At 39.0% G+C, this 23,251-nt stretch overlaps 2 protein-coding genes across 2 annotated transcripts in view; one reads left to right on the forward strand and one right to left on the reverse strand.

Moving 5' to 3' along the window:
* Nucleotides 1-3,567: 3,567 nt before the first annotated feature.
* mchr1b (melanin-concentrating hormone receptor 1b) lies at nt 3,568-7,053 on the reverse strand. Its single transcript, XM_042393173.1, has 2 exons — nt 6,607-7,053; nt 3,568-6,271 (listed from the first exon to the last, which is right to left on the reverse strand). The coding sequence occupies exons 1-2, from the start codon at nt 6,785-6,787 to the stop codon at nt 5,241-5,243; spliced, it is 1,212 nt and encodes a 403-aa protein (XP_042249107.1). The 5' UTR covers nt 6,788-7,053; the 3' UTR covers nt 3,568-5,240.
* Nucleotides 7,054-8,561: 1,508 nt separating this feature from the next.
* The window catches only part of grb2b (growth factor receptor-bound protein 2b), a 29,793-nt gene continuing 15,103 nt past the window's right edge, over nt 8,562-23,251 (forward strand). Inside the window, exons 1-2 of the mRNA XM_042393776.1 lie at nt 8,562-8,787; nt 10,276-10,529. Of these exons, the coding sequence (XP_042249710.1) occupies nt 10,452-10,529 (78 nt within the window). The 5' untranslated portion in view covers nt 8,562-8,787; nt 10,276-10,451. The remainder of the gene's footprint in view (nt 8,788-10,275; nt 10,530-23,251) is intronic.

Below are 23,251 nucleotides of genomic sequence, written 5' to 3' on the forward strand. Positions count from 1 at the left end.
CATCTCAGAATTACTATAATAGCAGAGCCAGTGTGCGTTCATGTAAAGTGCCTCGAGTGAATAATGTAGCCAGAAGTTTCTTTTGTACACTGCTGCCATGTTGTGGAACAGTCTTCTGCTACACATGCAGTTTTTAAAAATCAGAGGGGTTCATAGGAGTCAGGTTAGGACTTTTTTATGGAACAGAGACATGTATATGATGAAATCTGCAATGACATTACTTTAGCTGTGCTTGTATTTTAATGTGGGTGTGGTTATTTTTTATGTTTTAAGATGTGGTGATGTGTTTTTGGATTATATGATTGTATTGTTTAGTTTTAGTTGTTTCTTTATGTTTCTTTATCTTTTAACATCTTGGGACCATGTTGGAAATAAGTGTTTTCACTTGAAAATGTTATCCCTTGGATTTTTGTTTTTGTGTCTTTAATCCATAGATGAATCATATCGTATCGTATCATATTGTATCGTATCGTATCGTATCGTATCGTATCATATTGTATCGTATCGTATCGTATTGTATCGTATCATATCGTATTGTATCGTATCGTATCATTTGTATAGAAAACTGCCTGAAAGTTCATGTTTAAAGGAATAGTTTGACATTTTGCAAAATACGCTTATTCACTTTCTTGCCATGAGTTTCATGAGAAGATTGACATAGCTTTCATGTTACACATAAATATGTGGAGCTAGCAGTTGGTTATCTTAGTCTAGCGCAAAGTCTGGATTAACATATAAAATCTTGTTTGTTTAATCTATAATGTGCCCAACTATTTTGTGTTATAACGTGTTAACATGTTAGTGTTTAGAGGTGCTAGTAGGAGGATTTTGTTACCTTTGAACAGAGCCATGCTAGCTGTTTCCAGTCTTTCCATGTAGACTTTCAGCCATTTCCTACACAACTGCTGCAGGGACACTCAGGAGAAAAAACGTTTTCTAAATTAAATAGTGACTCATAAAGGATACAAAGCAATATAATACCATTCATTCAATACAAACAACTTTATTAATCCCACTAGGGGCAATTTGTTTGGAGCAGCTTGTTGTACATATAACACAATACCATGCAAACAAACAATTAAATAATATAATATACAGCACACAAAAGGAATAAAACACACCAGGGAGCTATGTGTGAGATAAAGGAGATAGAAAGAAGCCAAAACAATTCTGTTCTTATTGTGTTTTCTTGTTGTTTATAATGATACTCCACATGGTAAGGATCAGTGACTGGCAATGATTGGAGTTCATAAGCTACTCATGTAAATAACATGGCGTGACATCAGTCTCCAAATGGCTACATGGACACACATCTGTGTTATGAATATTGTTAGCATGATACAGCAGTCCTCAGGGTGTTTGTGAGAACTGGAGACTGGTCCCTGCCTTTGGACCAAACTCATTACAGTAAGGGTAATTTTGGTCTTTGCTCATGCCAAGGTTTGTTGTGATGGCCGATGTGTTTTTTTGTTTGTTTTTTTTGTCCTGAGGCCATTACTACTGTTGCTGCTTTATCACCATCACCAAAGGATGTCATCATTCAAAATCAGAGGGAAGGTGGACACCTGCTTGTGTTTCCTATTATTATAATGTCCTAACATCTGTTTCAATCATTGGTGAGGTTCAACAGGCATCTAAACCATCAGGTGAAATGCCATCCTTAAGGTTTATTGTTTTTGCACTTATGCTAAGAGGTTTATGATGTCCTTTTCATAGCACATTCATGTGAACATCAGAAAAGATGTGTGTCTCTGCTTTGTGTTTTTCATATCATTGCAATGATGATGGGTAAAGACATGACAGTGACTTATGGGCAACATTGCGCGGGACTAATTCTCTGTTTATTGATCATCTGGAATGGGCTCAAATTCATTTTTCCTAGGTGAAATTTGACATTAATATTGGCAATTCAGTAGAGAAGTCAGCAAAGAAAGCATTCCTTGGTTCGTAAAGCAAATTGTTGAAAGCTTGCCTGCTGTCAGAAACAACTGCTTGATGCTGGCATCTGAGAACAAGAGAAAATTGCATGAGCTGATGAAAGTGAAACACATAGTGGTTCCAAGAAAATCACATCCTAAATCCTTCATCATGAAAATCAAATTAGTGGACACAGAGGAGTTATGAAAATATTTTTTTGGAGGGGTCAACAGCTCCAAGTCATTATTAGGCAATTTATCCCTCCACCAATGTTTTTGTCCTTGCTAACCTGGCTCCATTTGTGTTTCTCTGTTGTTCATGTACTGTAATCCCACAGTGCATTATTTATAGCAGACTTTCTGTCATTTTCAAACCTGCAGAGATAAAAAATACACATTTACATCAGCGCCTTGGGCTCCTCTGCTTATTCTGTGTCTTTGTGTGCCATGAACATTAAAGCCCAGCTTCAGAGGTTATTTGATGACTTAGGCTACTGTTCTCTGTGGTTGACATCAACATCAACATTTGCAGGTTTAATTGCAGGAGGTTGGGAGAATACAGGGCAGAAAATGAGCTTTAAAAGACAGAAATTTCAGGAATGCACTGCAGGAGTCTCTGGCATTTATCTGCATTTCTGTCAAAACCCTGCATTTATACTACAGTCATTGTAGCCTGTGGTAATAAATAAAACATATATTTCAAAGACGGATATGCTTCATTGCAAGAAGTTATGAAACTATCCATGTAATTTGTATCTCACCATACAGTTTTACAATGAATGTAGTCAACACAATAAAATGTGAGTTTCTATACATATCTAAATCAATAAAACTGTTTATCTAACTTTATTCTGCATCTGTTTCTTCCAACATGTGTTGCTTGAAGGACATATATATATGTGAAATGACTCCAGCCTTGAAAGTAAGAATGTGACACATAGTAAGAAACATTTACCTACGTTTCTATTGACGTCAAGCATATTTGTGATCAGAGCTTTCTTGTCCTATCACCAAATTTACTCAAGATAATCTCTCACCAGAGTTCACAATACATAATTGTCTTGCTATTTCAATGTTTTGGGGCCTGTGGTTTTTTTCAAGATAATGGGGGATACTTTGATTCCTGCCGTCTGACATTTGGATCTAAGCAGTGCTGCTGAGTCTTTTACATTTAGTAAAGCAGCAAAAAAAAAGAAACCGCTCTCACTCTATTAAGTCTGAGAAAAAGTCACAACAGACATTTGACATATATGACCTTGCACACAGTTGAATGGAGATATTTCAGTTGAGTTCAACACTTTATTGACACAAAAGTACAAAAGCAATTGTTGATCTTACAAAGAAAACATGTAATTCAAGCGACTGCCAACCAAAATCTATAATACACTGACAATAAATAAATAAATAAAATATATAATAAATAAATATAAATATAAATATAAATGTATGTATGTATGTATATGTCTACACATACATTTGCACTGTGTGTATGTGTGTGTGTGTGTGTGTGTGTGTGTGTGTGTGTGTGTGTATGCATATTTAATTACCATATACTATATGTACATATATTCTATACTGCACATATTTTGCACAACTTTTTTTTTTTTTACAATTCACAGGTCAGGTCATGTATAAATGAGTATTTTAATGTTTATAATGTATTTAGATTGAATTCCATTTACTTGACTTCTTATTTAGTTTGTATTTATTTTGTTTCCTGTACTGATGTAACATGTAAATTTCCCGTCTGGGGATCAATAAAGTCTTATTTTATCTTATCTTAAATCTACTTTGAACATGAACATTTTAATGAAGAGCGAACTGAATTTGACCTCCCGATTAAACAAGTCCTTCAGGTTTGAGAAAGGCAAAAATAGACTCCTGTATCTCCTGAGTCAAGACATACAGCAGACTACAATATCATAATATACACATGATAAACAATAGATATCTGCAGATAAATAACTGTATCACAGCATCACAAGCCAAACAGCCACATAGATATAGTAAAATGTCACTTTGAGTAATGTGATCAATGAGACTTCCTTGGATATCTACATAGAAGCAGAGCCTATAGACTATCACCTCCTACAGGGAAAAAACAACATTAAAAATGCAGTCATTATGTAATATACACTTTTTGTCCTCACTAGCGAGTGTGCAATCTGTCCTCACGTAGTCAGTGATTTGGTTCAAAACACATTGGTCACGTGGGGTATAAGGAGCTGCATATCCTCTAAGGGCCGCTAGCAGAGCTCTTGCACTCTCTGTAATTATTACACTCACTGTAATTACTACATGCACTGCCTGCAGCTGTGTGTGCTTGTTTTAATGGTGTTCCACTCCTGAATACAATTGTTTTGACATTTTAGATGTGTTAATATGCAAGCAATGACTCGACAAACAGGCTGTTAAAAGGAACCGTTTTTATGCCACAATGAAGCCAATTCTTTACAGCATTGAAAAAGCTGCAGCACTATAAATATGCATTACATGTCATGCACATGGATTGTATTGTCAGCTGTCTCTGATGATTTTCACTATGAAATACATGAGTCATACAGAATGTGTTTGTTGTATGGACTATTAGTGGCATGGTTATCACATACACTATAAAACTGTATGATAGACAAACATAATAATAACATAATTCTGTAATCTAACAATACTTGTGCAGCAAACAAAAAAAGATAATGACATAAAACATATGACAAGATTAATTACTTTTGAAGATAATATTTCTCAATGTTATTGCAGGTCATGAGAATGCATATGTTTAGGTGTAAGAGAAGGTGTGGTTTTAAAAGTCTACTTTCAGCTCAGCATGAGATACCCATGGGTTAGGGTTTAAAATGCAAATCCAAAATATGAATGAAAAGAAAATTATACAGAGGTACAACAATGATTTATCAAGTTGTTAGCCTACATTAATACCAGGGTGATTTCAGCAGTCATTCATTATGCTCTCTTGTGATTTAGCCTATTATTTGAATTCCATTGTTGAAAGTGGTTGAGTCGGTTCTCTGATTTTCTGTAGCTTGCTGAGACTAAAAATGTAATTTACCAGATATAAGATGTCATTTAATATTACTTTTTTCTCTTTTTGATAAAAGGATGACTACATACCACTATTACTCACATTGAACATGCCTTGAAATTTCACAGATTACAGCACTACTTGGCACATATGTACTGTTTAGTTAAGTATATTCAAATATCCATCATTATGTCTTTATGTAAACAGAAAATAAGAACATTCAGTAGTGACAGATGGCAGCTTGTTGCTGATGGCGGTTGGCAGTTATGACCAGTAGACTGTCCATCTCAGTGCACAGCCACAGTGACAGGCAGCATGTTTTGAAGTAATTCCCTTGATGACTGCGAGTGACATGGATGAGAGCTCTCTGGTGCCATCCTCAGACTCATACTACCATCAGCCAGAGCAGGGGCAACTCTGAAGACCCTGTGGGATGGCTGAATGGCTACAATGAACTGCCTCTTGAATGTTTCACTCAATACAATGTAGATAAACGGATTAATGCAGCTATTGGCATAGCCCATGCTAATAGCAATGTTGTAGGCATACAGGAAAGCAAAGGTAGGTCGCTGTACTCCCAGGTGGGCCAACTGCAAAATGTAGTAAGGGGCCCAGCAAATGAAGAATGCCAGGCATATGGCCACTGCCATGCGGGTCACCTTGCGTGTGCGCACCCTCAGGCTGCGCTGGGGCAGCGGAGCAACTGTAGCTGACATGTTTTGAAGAATCTTGAAAAAGACCCCACAGATGACCACCAAAGGCAGAGCAAAGGCCAAGAAGAACTGGTAGAGGGTGAACCAGTATGTATCTGTGGCTGGGTTAGGCAGCAGGAGGGCACAGCCAACTGAGCCATCCTTGAGATGCATGAGTCCTGCGTACATCCAGACAGGAGTGATGGAGACCAGAGAGAACACCCACACCAGCGCTACTGCTGCTCCTGCCATGAAGGGGGTCCGAACATGTTTGAAGCGGATGGGGTGGACAGTGGCCAGGTAGCGATCCAGAGTCATCACGGTCAGGATGTATGTACTGACAGTCTGGCTGTTGGAGTCAAGTGCTGTAAGGACAGTGCACATGGTGGCACCAAAGCACCAGGAGCCATTGCCCACAAGCTGGTGAATGAGGAAAGGCATGCCAAGGAGAAAGAGGAGGTCTGCGATGGACAAACTGAAGATAAATATGTCTGGTACTGTTTGCTGGGAGCAGAACTTGGTCTTCTTCACAATGGTGTAGATAACAATGCAGTTTCCAAAGATCCCAAAGAAACAGATGACACCAAAGATGCTGGGCATGAGCACGTTGTTGTACTGCTCGTGATCTGGCAGAAAAGGATACAAACAGAATGCTATTTGTCAGATATAACGTAGATGTCCTACTGCCCGTGATTATCTTCCGTAAATATATTTTCTTTCAATTTATGTTTAAGCCACTGGATATTGGGGAACTGATCAGTGGTCATAATGACTACTGATCAGTTCTGAATGTGCCTCTAAGGGCTGTAAACTGATATCAAATATGAATTAATAAAAAAGTTCACAACATACCTCATGTGTCTGAATTATTTTTAACAGTAATTTCACAGCTTTGCTCAGTGAAATTCAAGTATCCTCGTCTAACACTCATTTTATAAAAACAGAAGAGGAAACAACTTACCTTCTTCTAGATTCTCGGGACGGATGACGGATGAAAAAGATGAATTTGAAGTATAAGACAAGTCCATACCAATTAGCTTTTGACAGTGTTCCTCTAAAACAATCAGTTTATGATAATATAATTTACATAACAAGCAAAATAAAGTGTAATTAAACAAAGGGTGCCATAAGAAAAGCAGCATAAAGTGATAAAACTTCAGTTCGATAACGCCGCGCGCTTCTTTAGATTATCCAAATGACTTCATTTAACAATTGACGATTAAACGCACCTTAAATAGAAAAGCACTGAGCCCTCATAACAGACTCGTCATTCAGTATCAGTCCGAAAATTGGCCACGTATGGTATGTATTCTAACTCCAACACGCACCGATATTTTGTCGTGTGATAGTTTTCATGTCCAGAGGACAAAGGTAAAACTGTATGTTGTCGGTAAGTGTGGCAGGTGGTGAAGCGTGAAGCGGACTGAGAGATGGAGAGAGATGTGATCAAGTTTTCTCTCTTTGTTTCCCATGTTTTTTCACTTTTGCTCAGACGCAGACTTTCTCGAACTCAAATATAGACTTTTAATTGATACTTTCTGTTTCTGTTATATAATACAATTTAACACCCACTTGCTTTTTTTCTTCTGCTTCTGCTTCAGTATACTTTCAGTGACACTGCTATCTGCATATTTTTAAAGACATACCTATAGATATCTCATCTTAACACTGCTCTTAAGACATTCCGTTAGCCTGTATATTCATTGATATTTAATCGGAACCTTTGCCATAATTTGTAGCTTTGCTTGAACATTAGAGCAAGTTTATCCTTCTATAAAGCATTTTTAACGCTGTTTTCACAAGGTTAAACCTGTCCACTAGGTGTCAGCATTGTCAAGGTATTTGTCTCTGATGTCACATACGTGCAGGGCAACATCACAGTAAAAGCAGATGTTCAAAAAATTAAAACAAAGAAAGACCAAATATCCTACACATTTGCCAAGTGCCAAGTAATGGGCTCTGTAGTGGAGTAAAGGTGAAGAAGGTGGTGAAGAAAAGTCATTTAGACTACTTTTTTAGTGTGTGTGTGTGTGTGTGTGTGTGTGTGTGTGTGTGTGTGTGTGTGTGTGTGTGTGTGTGTGTGTGTGTGTGTGTTTATGGCTGCTTTGCATATGAGATATCCAGGCATAAATCTTGACTCGTCAGTAATATGTGATTTTTTTTTAATGAGAAGAACCAGCAGTCTCTGCTGAAATGCAGAAAGCCTCTTTATCTAGTATTTGTCGAGCTCATTTTCTGATAAGAAGACACGTAAACCTTATCGCGTCGTTATGATGTTCATCAGGCAGCTTGCTTCACCTGGATCACTGTAAGACATTGCCCTGTCTATTATTTATCACCTGACCAATAAAGTCAGTTGTATATGCCAAACATTGTTGTGGCAACAGTTTGAGATTATTTTACATCCATAATAAATCTTAAAGCATTATGGTCTGCCTTATTAGGAGGACTTTACCTGATGTCCCATTTCACCTTATTTGACCTTAACTTACCTTAGATAGATAGATAGATAGATAGATAGATAGATAGATAGATAGATAGATAGATAGATAGATATTATTAATGTGTTGTTGTTGTTGTTGTTGTTGTTGTTGTTGTTGTTGTTGTTGTTGTTGTTGTTGTTGTTGTTGTTGCTGCTGCTGTTAAATCGTAGGTAAACATGGATAATTAAAGCCAGTTGTGGGTGACAGTTATATGGTGGGTTTGGCAGATAAGCGGAACAGACTGACAGGGAGGAGCTCCAGTCACAACAGCAGCAGGTTCCTCCCGCGTTATGTTTTTATTCCCACCCGTATTCTGCGAAGATCCGCCCTATTCTCCCTCTGATTGGCTCTGACTCTAACCAATCTTACCAACGAAGGGAAATACAAACAGCCAATCAGAGGCAGAGAAGGGCGGGTCTTCGCGGAATGCGGGTGAGGGGGAAAAAAAATAAGGCGTCCCTCCCAGCTCTGTGGAAGGAAGCGGAAATAAACGTCGCAAACCTTCTGCTAGTAGCTAGATTTCAGCTCGTAGGACGGGGTGTAAGCGACACAAGACATACATCGTTTGTTGCCTCTCAAGAGGAAACACGGAGTGGATAATTATACGAGAGGGGTTTGTTTGTGACGGTGGCAACATCTAAAACGGAATATCTCGAGTGGTGAGTTTTCCTGACGCTTTCTCTTGACATAAAAGTTGTGTACTGTTTCCTTTCGCGACGCAGGCTAGTCAAGTTCAGTAACGCTAGCTGGGCTAACTGTGCTAGCAGCAACAACAGCTTGCGCTATGAAAAAAAAGGTGTTTTCTTCCTTTTCACATTTGCCAACGTGAAGCTTGCTAGTAGGCCTCGAGCGTTAAATAAACATCTCATGTTCATTTGGAAGTGGGCTCTTGTGTTGAGAAATGTCATCGTCACTCTACCAGTTGTGTCATATTAACCGGGTTAAGTTTGATATTCACTCGGCATCGCAGTTATTGTTACCCGACCGTTAGCCGGCATGCTAGCTCGAGCGGTCAACACTGGGCGCAGTCTGTTTGCTGGAACGGAATCGATCCTGGCGTGAAAACGGTTAAAACGCGTTTTGATGCTCAAAATGGCATTTTAGTTGTTGTTGTAAGCAGACATAAATCTGATCAGGAGACGGTTATAGTTAGCTTCTAGAGGATAATTGCAGTCAGCTCCCACCTTTTCATTACTTTGTTTTACTACTTCTGTCAGAGATGTGCGTTATAGTTTGTCTGTCTTGAGTATAGTGGTCATGGGTTGAGTTGTCAGTTGTATCACTGTAAACAATGACTTCAGTCACATTTTAGGACTTGTTGTATCGCTACCGTCAAACAGACTTTTCTGGAAAAGTATCCTCATCATCGGTTCTGGCTGACATGAACGGGCTATCCGTGACGAGAGGACTCATTGTTGTTTAATAAAGCAATGAAACCCTAAAGTTTGCATTGACAGATAATTTTGTTACTCCTCTGGTATCTGTCATCTGGCTGGCCGTCACGTTTAATGGCTTTGTTAGACCAGGGTTGTATTAGCGTGAACCTCTCAGAGCTGTATGGTAGTATATTAGCAAACAACATAATGAGATAACGTAGCTTTATCCATTTAACTCAGCAGCTGTAGGTTTAGCCAATGTATCACTGTCAGCTCTGCCTAAGTGGACTTATCTCTGGTCTGGCCAAGTGGTTAGCTTTTAGGAGAGTCTGTAGGAATTGTCATGAATTGTATTAAACTTAAGTTAAAAATTACACCAATGTCCTGTTGTTCTCTGTTGTTGGGAGAAGGAGCAGCATGAACATGCAGGCTATAAGCCCTTTTTACACAGGTTTGACATTGGAAATGACCATCAGTACTTGTGTGCTTTTTTTCTTTTTCTTTTCTTTTTTTTTTTGGATATTGTTAGATCTAAAGACAACAAGACTGTGATGCCTAGATCACTAAATAACTTTCTCGTGATTACAGGAAAACCATCACAGAAAAAGGATCAGATTAAAAGTGGTTTTTGTTGGGCCATCGTAATCAAATTTTATGCTTATATGAGGATTTTCATGTCTCAGGGTAAACTATCAGCATTTCTTTTCTTACACACCATCCTCCCCTGTGCAATTGCTGTACTCTACTTTTCCCGTTCTTTCTTATCTGCAGGTACCCTACTGTGACCTTTATGTGAGGTCAAAGCCCTAAAGAAACGGGTCATAGACGGGAGGAGAGACTCGGAGAAAAGCATCTGGCCACAGAAGCCTGGATAAGTGTTTTTATTTTTTATTCAGTCCCCGAAACACAACTACAGCTAAGCAGTTTTCCAGCACCCAACAAGGACCATGGAGGCCATTGCCAAATACGATTTCAAAGCCACTGCTGATGATGAGCTTAGTTTCAAGCGTGGAGAAGTCCTCAAGGTAAGTTACAGTCATTTAATTATTTGATGTCAAGGCTTGTCTGCATTACTCATAATTATGAAATGCCCGAAAGTCCTTTCTTGTTGTAAGTTCATTTCCTGGGAAATTAAGCATCCTGTCTTAAAAGAAAGTGTTGTCAACGTAAGGTAATGGTTTCCAGGCACAAACATTATTTTTTGTTAAAATTCACCACCCAAATTAAATCTGTATCTTACATTAAGAACAATAAGTTCTTTTTCATTCATATTTTACATAGTTAATGCATTTGCTAGATTTATCAGTCAAACTCACACCCACATTTAAAAAGGTTTGGGTTATAGCCTAAAAGCCAAAACACACTGCTGTGTCATATGATGGTATACGTGCTAATTACGTATTGCAACAGAACAATCTTATTTTAGGCCTATATGCTGTGGCTTATCGTATGATAATATAGTGTTCTAAAGAAGCAATGCTTATGTTACAGTACAGAAAGAACAATGATTTAAAGAGACAAAAGGTTTTTGCTCTATTATGAACTGTTTCAAGTGCTCATTGTGAAACCTCAAGCTTGTCCAGACCCTCAGGCACAAGATGCTTTCTTGTTACCTGAAAACCCTTCCTGTCACACTTTAATCTTGATGAGATAGCCAGGATATTAGAAAGTACATACGGCAATTTTCCTACACCGTGGTCCTCTTTTGATTTAAATGCAGTCAGAATAATCCCAATTTACAGTTTTAAGAGTATTCTCCTTAGGACAGAACCCCTAAAGAAACCTGAGGGTAAATTATGATTTATAATATACAATTCTTTATTATAAGAACGAATAGACAAACATTCAACAGAACCAACATGCCTTTAGGTTAAACACTGAATAAATAAAATAAATATGTAAACAACTGCTGTGATTCCCCTCGCATCAAATGCCTTGTTTCAAATGTCTAACATTTTAGAGATAGTATACTGAACATTGATTCAACAAAATAAAATAAAAACTTAAATGTTGAGGATGATTGTGCAACTGTAAATTCTTTGAATATTGCACATTTTTGGCAACTTCACTACAAATTTCTTGCAAGAAAGACTAATCTGTCAACTGTCTCAGGCTTGTTTTGTTTTGTTTTTTTCTCCATAATAAATTTTAAAAAACACAAAGTAGCTAACCTCATTAGGTAAACCAGGGTGTAGTCCTGACCTCAGAAAAGTTTGTTGAGGTAAATTTTGCATAGGACGTCCGTTGTCAGGGTAGCTAGCAGATTAGCATGCTAGTTGGCCCGGCATTATTACTCACCCTCCCCCGCATGCTCAGCCATGCGACGCCAGTGTTTGGTCAGGAACTCGCCGGCGTCCCGAACAGACGATAGCCGCCTCCTACCACCATCTTTGGTCGTGATGAGCAGTCTGTCTGGGTAGTGCAGGGCGCGTTTTAAGCCAAGGTTGTAGAGGTCCCTCATCACCTCTTCAGTACAATTTCTTCTTCTTTGGTGACAGTTTCCCCGCATTCAGTTTCGTTCCATCATCCACACATTTTCATCTTGAGTCGGCTACTCCACACAGGTGGTCATTCTGAGTTGTTGTGAGTGGGAGGGACCCGAAACATGCGTAAACCACATGTTTGTTTCTCTGCTGTACGATTGGCTGTTTGTGTAGTGTTTTTGTAGGTAGAAGGAAACGGACTCAAAAGTAACTATCATAAATAAATCTCATAAATTTATCATTGTTATCATGGAATCTTATCATGAAAATTATCAAGATCATTTTATCGCCCAGCCCCAGGCGACTGTGCAGTAAAACAAGATAAACCTTCATATTTTCTTTCCATATTCTAGGAAAATGTTTGTAGCAGAGTATTATGTGTAAAACATCCTTTTGATAATGCATGACTTTAAGGATTCATTTTTCTCTCCCCACTCAGCTTTAAGGTCAGTCCTTATTTTACGAAAAGATGGTTCTAGGAAAGACTGCTCTTTAGCCACTGGCTGATTACAGAGTGAATAGCCCCTTTTGTGAATGATATATTTCTAAAGGACCACACAACTTTGTGTATTTTCAGTGTTACCTGTCATTCTGTTTTGATCATAATAATAAATTGTTTTTATGGGCAACACCAGCTTTGTTTTGACATGCAGGTAGACGGAAAGCTGTTGTGATGCAACATAACATACATTTGTGTGTCAATAATATAAAAATATAATTACTCCAAAGTCAATTATCCAGTTTAGAAAATGAATTTTCTAAACTATGAATTTTGTCACCATTACTGCTATGCTTATAAGGAATTTGCAGAATTTTGAAAGGAATAATAAGAGGACTCCACAGCACAACTGCAGTTAATAATAAGGGATCAATTGGGACTAGTAAATACATACTCCACATAGTTTTACTGTCATTCCTCCCCCAGAATTTAGATATTAACTCTGAAGGGCCTTGTGCTTTTCAGTCCATGTGAGATGAGACTGACCCTGTGCTACTAATTCATAACATGCACGCGCCTTGATTTATTAACTTATAATATACCGTGTATGTATAATATAAAGGTCATCTGTTGTCGATAACTTGCTTGTGCTATCAGAGGATGAGTGCTGTTTTTTTTTCCCTGAATAAATTATTTGAGTAGGGAGTTTTGAAGAGACTTATCTCACCAGGGGGCCCTTGAGGGAGGGAGGGAGAGAGAGAGAGAGTCTGCTCAGGAAACACTGAGCTAAATATGAGCTCATATTAAATTTGCATATCAGAGGAGAAAGTGATGTACGTTTCCTCTAATTTTAACAGCCGGCTGTCTTGATGGAAAATTTCAAGCCTTATTCTAGATGGCAGAGTTTCAGGCAACATGTTGATGGGAAATACCATAGATTTTTGTTCCCCTTCCTTTTTAATTGACATCTTTAAAGGAGATGTGCCTATTGGTCCTGGATCATTTAGAACAAACAGAGGATTTTTCTTTTAATTATGTGGTTATATTAGGTCATGCTTATTTTCTTTTACTAAGTTCTAAAATCCAAAATTGTACTTCTCAGTTCCCCATATGTCTATCCTGTCATTTCTTTTGTTTCCTTCCTTGAAAAGTGCTCTTCAGACATTTTTACACTCTCTTTTACAGAAGCTCCGTCCACCAGAGCTATGTGGCTTCATGGAAAGTATGAGGCAGATGTAAATATGGTCATTTTACATGCTTCGGGATCAGTTTTATCCCATATGTGAAGATCTAGTTTGGCATTGAGGTTCAACAAAAACTAAACTTATAGATGTGATATCAGTAATTGATGTCTATAATCTTTATGCTTTCACAGTATATATCACAGAGCCTAACATCATCTGACTCTCTCTATATATATCTATCCTGTTTCTACATATTTGACCTGGCTAGTGGGTAACATACTGTAAGTGCACAATCTTAAGAGCTACCAAAAAAAAAAAAGCTTTCCAGTTTATTTTTGGACAGAGAACAAGTCTGAAATGGGGAAGGAAAGCCTGCATGAACATTGCCTCTAGCACCGTCCACATTTCATCTGAATCATTTGTGTTGGCTGCTTTGCCCATAGGACTAGTTCACTTTTTAAGACAGAATGAATTCGAATGGTGTTTGTCCCACTGTCAGATACCACCCCCCCCCCTCGATTTCTTTCATCTTCTTTATACTGTATTCCTCTTTTGTTCCTCCTCACAGTACTCATACATTAGTCTCATGTCTGAATGTTTCCCCCCAGGTAACATATGAGAAACAGGATAGAACAAGCTCCTGTCATCCACTGATACATACTAGCATACAGGTGGACCCATGCTAGTAACCGTTTCTGTAACATGTAACTATAAGGCTGCAGTTGAAAGCCATTTTGGAAATTCGTCAGCAGTAATTTTGCCAGCAGTTAGCTTGGTGAGAGAGCTTACCAATACCTCAAAGTATGCCAGCGGTTAGCCTGGTATTAGCTGTATGTGCCCCGCTACCTCTGTGGCTGCCAAACATTTCTTTCTGGTAATTTTTCTGCATTAGTAACTTCAAAGAACGAAGCACTATATGAAGCTACATCAATTTAGTGCCTCTCTCTCTCTCTCTCTCTCTCACTCTCTCACTTTGCTCTTTGCTCTCTGCTTTTTAGACCAGTCATATCTTTGGTTACGTAATGGTTTTAACATCAGTAATACTAAACTAAGATCCCGTTACTATAGACAAAATTACCATTTGAAGAAGTACATCTAAAAAAAACCCCAAAAAAACCTTCTCTGAGGTAGTGTGTGTTCATCGTGGTTCCTTTTCCTCCATCACCAGTGCTATCTTGTCTGCTGATACTAATACTAAACAGCTCTGCTCTCAGGACAAAGGGTCCCTCTCATGAGAGAGCAGGCCCGTGTTCAGGCTTTGCTTATTTGAGCATCCTTTACTTTCACCATTTTCACTACCACTGGGAGACAGGGGGCTGTGTTGCTTTCTCCAGCCCTCCTGCTGGCATTCAAGAAGGTTTTATTGAGGTTTTCAGTTTTTCCACTTTGTTCAGCTACTCCTGCTTTCATTCCCAATATAACTATGATACCACACAAGGTCTGGATGATTTTGTGAATGTTTACAATACATTAATGATAATTGTTGTAGATACATTAAAAGGCAGTAAGGCATTGTTGTCGACATTGCAGCAATTTTAATGCCTTTTTCAAATCCGCATGTAGTATACACAGAATCCTCTGTAGTGAGTATGACCAGCACCAGCAGCACAGCTAGTTACAGTGTCAGTGACTCCATAAACTCACTATGTTGAAACCCAAATATTAGGCAGCTTTGGCTAAGCGCCACAAAGCCACACAGCAGTTTTCCTCCTCGTTCCAATTGCTTTTAGAAAAGGCCTTTTTATGTAAGCATCTATTTAATGGTCTGCCACTGAGGGGATGAAAAGGTTATGGAGACATGAAACTCTGTTGTATTCACCCATCCAATCATTGTGATATTTGTATATTCTGAATCGACTCAAGTGTCATAATCCCCACAAAGGTGTGTGATTACAAATAGGTGATTTCAGTTTGTCCGCAAATAAGTAGCACTAGATAAAGGTATTAAATGTCAAATAAGAATTGCCCTGAAAGCCAGAATTCCTGTTCAGAAGTTCTGTGTAACAATGCTAAATCTTTCAGGGGAAATGTATAATCCATCTGAGAAGCGATTACTGACTATTGTGAGTGGTTTTATTTTCGGTTGACTCTGAGCAATCGTGACTCTTTTTTTTTTTTCACTACACATGTGTTAGCTCTGTTTGTTCAGCTGCTCCTGCTTTCATTCATGATATTACAACACAGTTATGAACATTTATCAGATGAAAAGGAAGCCCATATTCTCCAATACCACCAAGACACTTCGTAATCAGGTCCCACAACTGTCAGCCGGCTGTGTTGCTGTGACTCACACAGCTGGTTGACCAGACCAGGCTCCCCTCTAATTTGCAGCTTTGAGTCATACACCAACATTTAGTACTCTCGTTTGCCAGTTCATGAGAAGTGAAGTAAACTGTCACATTGTAATAGAGGATCTTCACACTGTCCTCCTACGTAAGAAAGACAGCTGTTAAGCAGCACTTCGCAGTGTTCTTTTAACGTCAGAGGCATTAAATGTGTCACACATGCAGTACAATATAATGATATCTACTGTTTTGATTAGGTGTGTACTTTTACTCTACATATTGCCTTTGCTCCTTATCAGTAAATGGCACACAGAGCTGTTGCAACTACCTTCCTGTTTTATCTTTACAGACGGTTTCAAGTTGTTTAACTGTTCTCACTCAATCTTTACATAAAGCCAGATTTGTTAGATGCAAAAATAAAAACCTTTGACAGCTTACATGTAAATGTCTTACTGGGAAAGTGTGGAGTGTGTCTCCATGACAAATTTGCATAGTGCAGACTACTTCAGTTTCACAAAGTGGTTTCCCATCAGTATAGACAAAAAGGGGAAGGTGCTTAGATGTTTGGGTTTTTTTTAAACCAAAAGTCAACTTACACAGTAAAATTCCTCTTCTTTAAATCCTGAGCTTAGTCACAACTATTTCGTTAAACTTCTGGGTTGACACTGAACAGTGACGTCCAGACACATATAGGCTTTTTTTAACATTACAACACACTTACATTAGCATGTTATGTAATATTTGTCCTTGATCATGGTTACAATGTATTTTCATGTTTAAGATGATCAAAAAGTTGTGAAAAATCCATTGTTAAAATGAGTTTCAGATGTATGAGAGTCTTCTTGTTGTTGCATTTGAGACAGAACAGTATGACACTGTAAGAATCAATAAGAGGTAATAATTCATCACATTCACAGCTGTCTCTCAGCTCAATTACATAGATTGACATGTCAAATGATTCAATATCAGGTCTTAAATTGAACCCAAACCAGTCATATCTACAGTAAGTGATAGCTGCTCCTATTATGGACCACATTGTTGTTTGACCAGTTTTGTAATCCAAGCTGCAAAATGCCATTCAGCCTGTCAATCCAAATAATTGTGATGGCCAAAGAATGCTACAGTAACATAATCTAGTCTTATTTTGCACATTTTCTGTGTCAGAAAGCAGATCTAGAGGCAAAGCGACAGGCGTGTGGAGGCCACACTAGAGTCTGGCCATTGCCCAGAGCACTGTGCACTTGTTCTCATTTCCTCCTTAAATAAATAAAGATTAACAGCCCTGCTAGCTGGCAGAATTAGCTCCCATCAACAGATCTTTGAACTCTGCCTGCGTAGCATGATCTGAGATCCGCCTTTCCACCTCACTCTTCAAATTGCTGCCTGTAGATTCAAAGCATTTGTTGTTCCAACTCTGTTCAAGCCACACCGACTCTGTCAATATTATATTGCAGCCATCAATGAAATAGCATGCCATAAAACATTAATTTAGAGTCACCTCAGGAATCGAATAAGAGCTTGCCAGTAGATCGCCAATAGAACCTTGGCCTTTGTGGAACATTAAGACACTCAGTCGACATTATGGGAGGTAAATGTCAGCTCATAAAAGTGAGTGTTAACTATAGCTACACTAGGAAATGAAATACTGTCTCATAGAGAAATGGCTAAAAAAAACGAAGCAGTTTTGGTACAGTTAAATGAAATGCAGGCCTGATGGTTCATGTAGCAGCTTGAAAACCTTTATTAAACATTAAAACTTTTTGAAGGCCTGCGAGGGTTAGGAAATGTTAGAACTTGAGTGCTGAAGAATGGTAAAAGTATGTTGAACTGACAAAACCAAATTTTGAGATCTTCACCTCAAATTCAGTTAGCGAGGTAAAGGTCTCTTAATTGAATTTCCTTAATTATACAAAAATACCTCAAAATGAAAATAACTTAGGTGTTACTAATCACATGAACAAATCTTTGTTACATTCAAGTGTCTCAGTAAGTCATGACAGTACTTGCACAATACCAGGACCCTGAGACCGAAGCAGCTAAATGGAATTCATTAATTTTATTATTTATAACCGTTCCTACTGTGACATGACATGTCTTCCATGGAAAAAAGGTCTATTGAGATAACTCTTGCTGGAGCTAAATGTCAACATAAGAAACTCTGAGAATTGCAAAAAGACTAGACAAACCTTTTCCTTGAGAAAGACAGAAGTGTAACCACCACCACCACCCACTGATCTTTCTGCCCCAAACCTTTTAGTGCCTATAATCAAATCAGGCTCAGAATCTGCGGTAAAGTTGTCTAGTCTGTCTCAACATTAGTGTGTCCTTGTATCTGTGTGCGTTTAAGTTAATGCCACAGCTTAGCTGTTTTCACATCCTGTTTGATGTCTTCCAACCCCCCAGTAACTTCCTGTGTCTCCACAGCAAACTCCAGCAACTGTAGTCTGCACCTACCAAACTATAGTACTGAATTCACACAGAAGCACAAGAGTTGCTGAGCCTCATCCTTTTAGACAGTTGGAATATGATTGCAGTAAAATCATATGTTTCAGCAAGAACTCAACACTTTTAAAGACACAGTGTGACAGTCCGTATCTCCTTTTACCTTTGTTTTCTCACTTCAGTGGTAGTGTTATAATCTTATCAACTATATGTGTTGTGTATAACCTGATCTCTTTTTTTGTTTTTTATTCCAAGAGAAGGATGGAGCTTTTAGCCACCCCTGCCCCTCCCCCGATTAATTGCTCCCTCATCGCCTATTATTGCTTAGAGGATATTGATTTCCTCTCTCCATCCACTTGCCCACCATGAGGAGGAAGAGTTTTATCAGTGTTGCCTTGTGACGCCTGAATGTCTTTAAAATACAAACTTTACTTGAAAGACTTTTAAGCCATCATAAGAGCTGCTGAGGACTTCTCTCTGAGCTCCAAACCCAGATCCAAATCCCAAATTGATTTTTTCTTTTCCTTTTCTTAAGTTCCAAACATTTTGAGTTCAAGTCGGCAGCGGTTTTCTGTGGATTTCTTGGCCATGTGTAAAGCGGCACTGCAGTTTACTACGTGGAGCCGAAGGGTCAATAAATCCCTGCTATGTTGCTCATTGTTCAGTACATCTGAGACTCACCGTAGTTACACTGCCAGAGGCTTAAAGGATCACTGCAGTCAGACTGTGTGTGTGTGTGTGTGTGTGTGTGTCCCAGTCACATTTGCGTAAGAGCTGATTGGCAAACTAATTTTCTAATTAAGTGCTGAATCTCTGGAGAGAAAGCGTAGATAAGTACATTTCTCTGACTCAGTTTTCCCATCTTCTTTCTTTTGTCTTATTCAAACAGTGTAGTCTTGTTAATACAAGAAAGAAATACATATACGCTGTGCAAAGCATCTAAACATACACCAAACAGGTCATGCTGGCTTTTCTCCTACAAAATCAGACGAGAGGATGCTAGGGATGATTCTGTTATGACTAAAGAAGACTATAAATAGTGCAAACCTCCTAAAGGCAGGTAGTTTTTAGGCAAAACATAGGCTTTCAAGTTACAGAATGTAATCTTAACACAGCAGGAACCAGAAAGCTATGCTGAACTACACACAGCTTTAAAAACACAAAGAAACCAGACAGTATAGAATAAAGTGTAGCACAGTATTTTAGTCATCCAATGCAATACACTGGTACAGGTGTTGCTTTTGTACACAACCTGTATTTGTAAATGGATTTCCATTAGTAAAACAGTAGTAGCCACTACTTTCAAATAGCAGGAATAGCAACCTTTTTATCAGCCGGTGACGCCACTACCAGCATGCTTCAGCTCACGGCGCCAATGGCAGGGGATGTGGAAACTGCAAATATTGCCTTAGCTTAGTAATGGAGGAAAGTGTGTTTGCACGAACCTTCTCTTCTTCGTTTTTTGTCCTATTTCCTGCGTCTGTGCATTTGAGGCATCAGCTTCAGGTCAACAAACGGCGGCAGGTCAAGCAGGCAGACACTTATCTTTCCCAGCAACTACCCACCTAATATCTGCCCAACCGGGCAAGGTTTAATATGTCAGCACTGGTACCTGCTGTGGACGCGGAAGGTTGAAACATGCCCTCTTAAATTGACACACTCTCTCCCTCTGCCCCCGTGGCCTTGCTTGCTAACAGCTTGTTAGAGCAGAAAGTAGGCTGTGTTCAGGGTCAGCCTGTAGACTCTTATGCAAAGAGTAGCAGCAGTACAGGTGGTCGTTTAGCCTTAAGGCGAGTATGTAGTCGTTTTATTGTGATGACACCTAAAATATAAGAGTTAGGGGTGCAGTGGAAATGCACATGATCCTGGTTGTGGCAGGTGTGGCTGAAGCATGGCGTTTTGGTTAACCTTGTTGAAAGTCAGATGTTTCCTGGTGACTATTTGCCCATACAGGTGATGCTTGCAGTTTGTAAACTGGTAGTTGATGGTGTAAAATAGTGTGGTTTTTTTTAGTCGTTTCATTTTTTAACTTTCTCCTTTTAACTTTCACACCTGTCAACTGGCATGTAGTTGCCCTAGATACAGATTACTGTGTATCGTGATGTTTTGACAGAGCGCCTGAGTGCTTTATTTAGCTTCCTTATAACACTTCTCTAATCATTAAAAGATGACGAGTGTACACGTGTATCCAGAACAGGCAGAATGAGGCTCATTAAATCAGCCATCTAAAGCAGGAATTAGGATTGGTAATCTCTGTGTGTCCTGTTTAGCCTCTTAGATCAGCACCCCAGGACATAAACATCCCAATAGATGTCACTCAGACAGACTCACTCATTGTCAGTAACCACCACCAAGACAAGGATCAAACTTTCTGATTGTTCTGGATGTTCACCAAACTTTGTTTATTCTTAATGCAAGTTGTCACAGATCTTAAGAACAGTAAAAGGGGGAGTTAGGAAGAATATTTCAGCGACACTGTAAATGCAGGTTAGATGTTGCTTCTAGTGGGAACATTTAAAAAAAAAAAAAAAAAAAAAAGCTGTGCAGCGTGGGAATGAAAAGACAACTTTCCCTCTCAGAGGATTGATGGAGTATCACAAAAAGGCATTTAGCTAGCCAGCTACCGCAAATGGAGGACAGTGCACCCCGCAGAATAAAACATAGCTAGTTTGGCTGCTCTGAAAAAGAGATGCCCTCATTTTATGTTATTTGCCCTTGAGGAGTTTTCCTAAGCTGATCACAAAGAGTGTGATTCTTCTAAGTGCTCCTCTGTCTTCTTCTCTTGCTCGCTCCTTCTTTCTTTCTCTCACAGCTTCTGTCGCTTTCTTTTGCTTTTGCTATTTATCTCTCTTGATCTGTCTTCTGTCACTGTTTGTAGCTTGTTTTTTGGTCTTCTGTGGCTCCCTCTGCCTCTTCTTCTCATTGCTCTTCGCCGAGTGTTGAGTCAGAGAGCTGTAATTAGGTCTCACTGCTTCTCTTCTCCGCATCACTCCCTCCTGATGTGCCATAAAGACACTGACAGCTGTATTTAAACCAAACGTTATCATTCTCTCTACTCAACTGCAGTTATCTCTCTGCACAGCGTATGAGTGAAAAATAGTCCAAAAAAATGGGTTGACATGATGTTTAGTGCATCATAAATGCATAACCGATATGGGCGTAGTGACCTATATCCTTTGACATAACTGAGAAGGTGATAGATCTTGAACATATAAAGACTTCAGATTCAGTGCTACTCTAAGCAAGAACACATTGTTTGGTTAATTTCTTCAGTAACAGCTGTTAAAGCTCACACTAGCATCAGACAGCAACAAGCCTGCTCTTAATGCTGTACAACTGCAACAGTTGTTCCACATCTGTTTACTGCACAACAGATTTTGTCGCTTTTTTTTTTTTTTTTTTTAAAGTCATTAGAGGGTATTGCCAAAATAAACTGTGCCGAGAAGTCAAGCTGTGATAAACAACAACATGATGTAAGTCAGGATCCTCCCCCTAGCTGCTGTAGTCAAATTATTGTTGGAGGAAGAAAGGAGTGCCAGAATTATCCTCTATATCAGTGATCACACTAAGTTTTAATTTTAGTTTACCACTCGTCTGTTTTGGCTGGCGAGTCCATTATTTTTTCAGGCATTATGACAAAAGGAATTATCTTTTTTTTTTTTCGTAGCATGAAATGTAGAATTTGTATAACCTTGTCCACCATGTGTCCCGTCAGTAACTTTCCACTAGCTTTGATTCAAGGCTGGTAAAGACGTCATACAATGCTATTGTATTCATTCATTACATATGAAACTACTTGCATCCTTTCAAATTTCCCTGATTGTGTAACTTTAAACACTCACGCAGTCTTACTCGGTTTGTGTACTGTAGCTATTTTAATCACGGCATGTACAATTTGAACCCTTTGCAGTGGCTCAATATATTAAATTACATTATAAAGAGACTGAAATGATATTTTCAGTTCATGTAAACTTGCTACTCAGCTTTCTTCTTCTGTAAGAGTATACATACCACTGATGCTCAACCAGTCTGGACCACTCGTGGCTCTCAAAAACATGTTATTATACAGAATGGTTCAAGAAAAATCAAGAATACAGCTCAGCATGTTTACGCCTCTAGTAGTGGCGGTGTCGCTGCTTTATTACCTCACGTTTCGGTGAGCTGGATCACCATGTGAAACCACGGTCATCCTCTTCTGCAGGGTCTCCCAGGTCGGAGGTGCACTTCGTGTTTTGAAGCAGCAGTCTGTGCTCTACAAGGGAGGCTCCCCATGTGGTCATGGCCTCAAGCATTATTTTAATTACAAGAGTGTTACAAGCCTTCATTTACTGGAATCCAGTGTAATCCCTACCTCTTGTCTTTCTGAATCAGGGTGGCACTCACTGCCTCCCTGACTCGGAGCTGTCCTGAATCATGTCTGCTGCTTTCCTGCTGGGAGCAAAGGAGGTCACAGTCATTCTGATGGCTTTTTTTTGTTTGTGTTTCTAACGCTGTTTTGCTAAAAGCTTACTTTGTCTGGGTCTTCACTCCAAGCGCCCTCACTCCCATCGTACCCCCAGACCGCTGTGATTTAAAATCTCTCTCCATATCATCAGTTAAAGGCAGCACATTTATTCATTTTTATGAGGGTATTTAAAATCATTACATCAGTACTTCGCTCTTTCTTAGATTCCACAACCCCTGCGTACTATCTAGATACTGCGCTGTGCTGTTCAGGCCGTTTATCCCCTGTGTAAAATCTGGTGCCACAACAGGGGTCACCGCTGTCGCCAGTATGTCAAAATACCAGGCCTCAAATTCCATTCCTGCAGGACAACCACACAATTGGCACGGACAAACACACGCACACAGACACATAGATGTGCCTAGGCAACTGTTACTACAACTTCAACTTTCATTTTTTTTTCTTTTTGG

The sequence above is a fragment of the Thunnus maccoyii genome, chromosome 18 (genome assembly GCF_910596095.1).
Source record: "Thunnus maccoyii chromosome 18, fThuMac1.1, whole genome shotgun sequence".
Taxonomy (NCBI): domain Eukaryota; kingdom Metazoa; phylum Chordata; class Actinopteri; order Scombriformes; family Scombridae; genus Thunnus; species Thunnus maccoyii.

What these genes read in the sequence shown, in the direction of transcription:
- mchr1b (XM_042393173.1), bottom strand. Translation starts at nt 6,787, where the DNA reads ATGCTGCTTTTCTTATGGCACCCTTTGTTTAATTACACTTTATTTTGC. An exon ending in TCCCGAGAATCTAGAAGAAG is followed by an intron (nt 6,272 to 6,606) that starts GTAAGTTGTTTC and finishes CTTTTCTGCCAG; the next exon opens with ATCACGAGCAGTACAACAAC.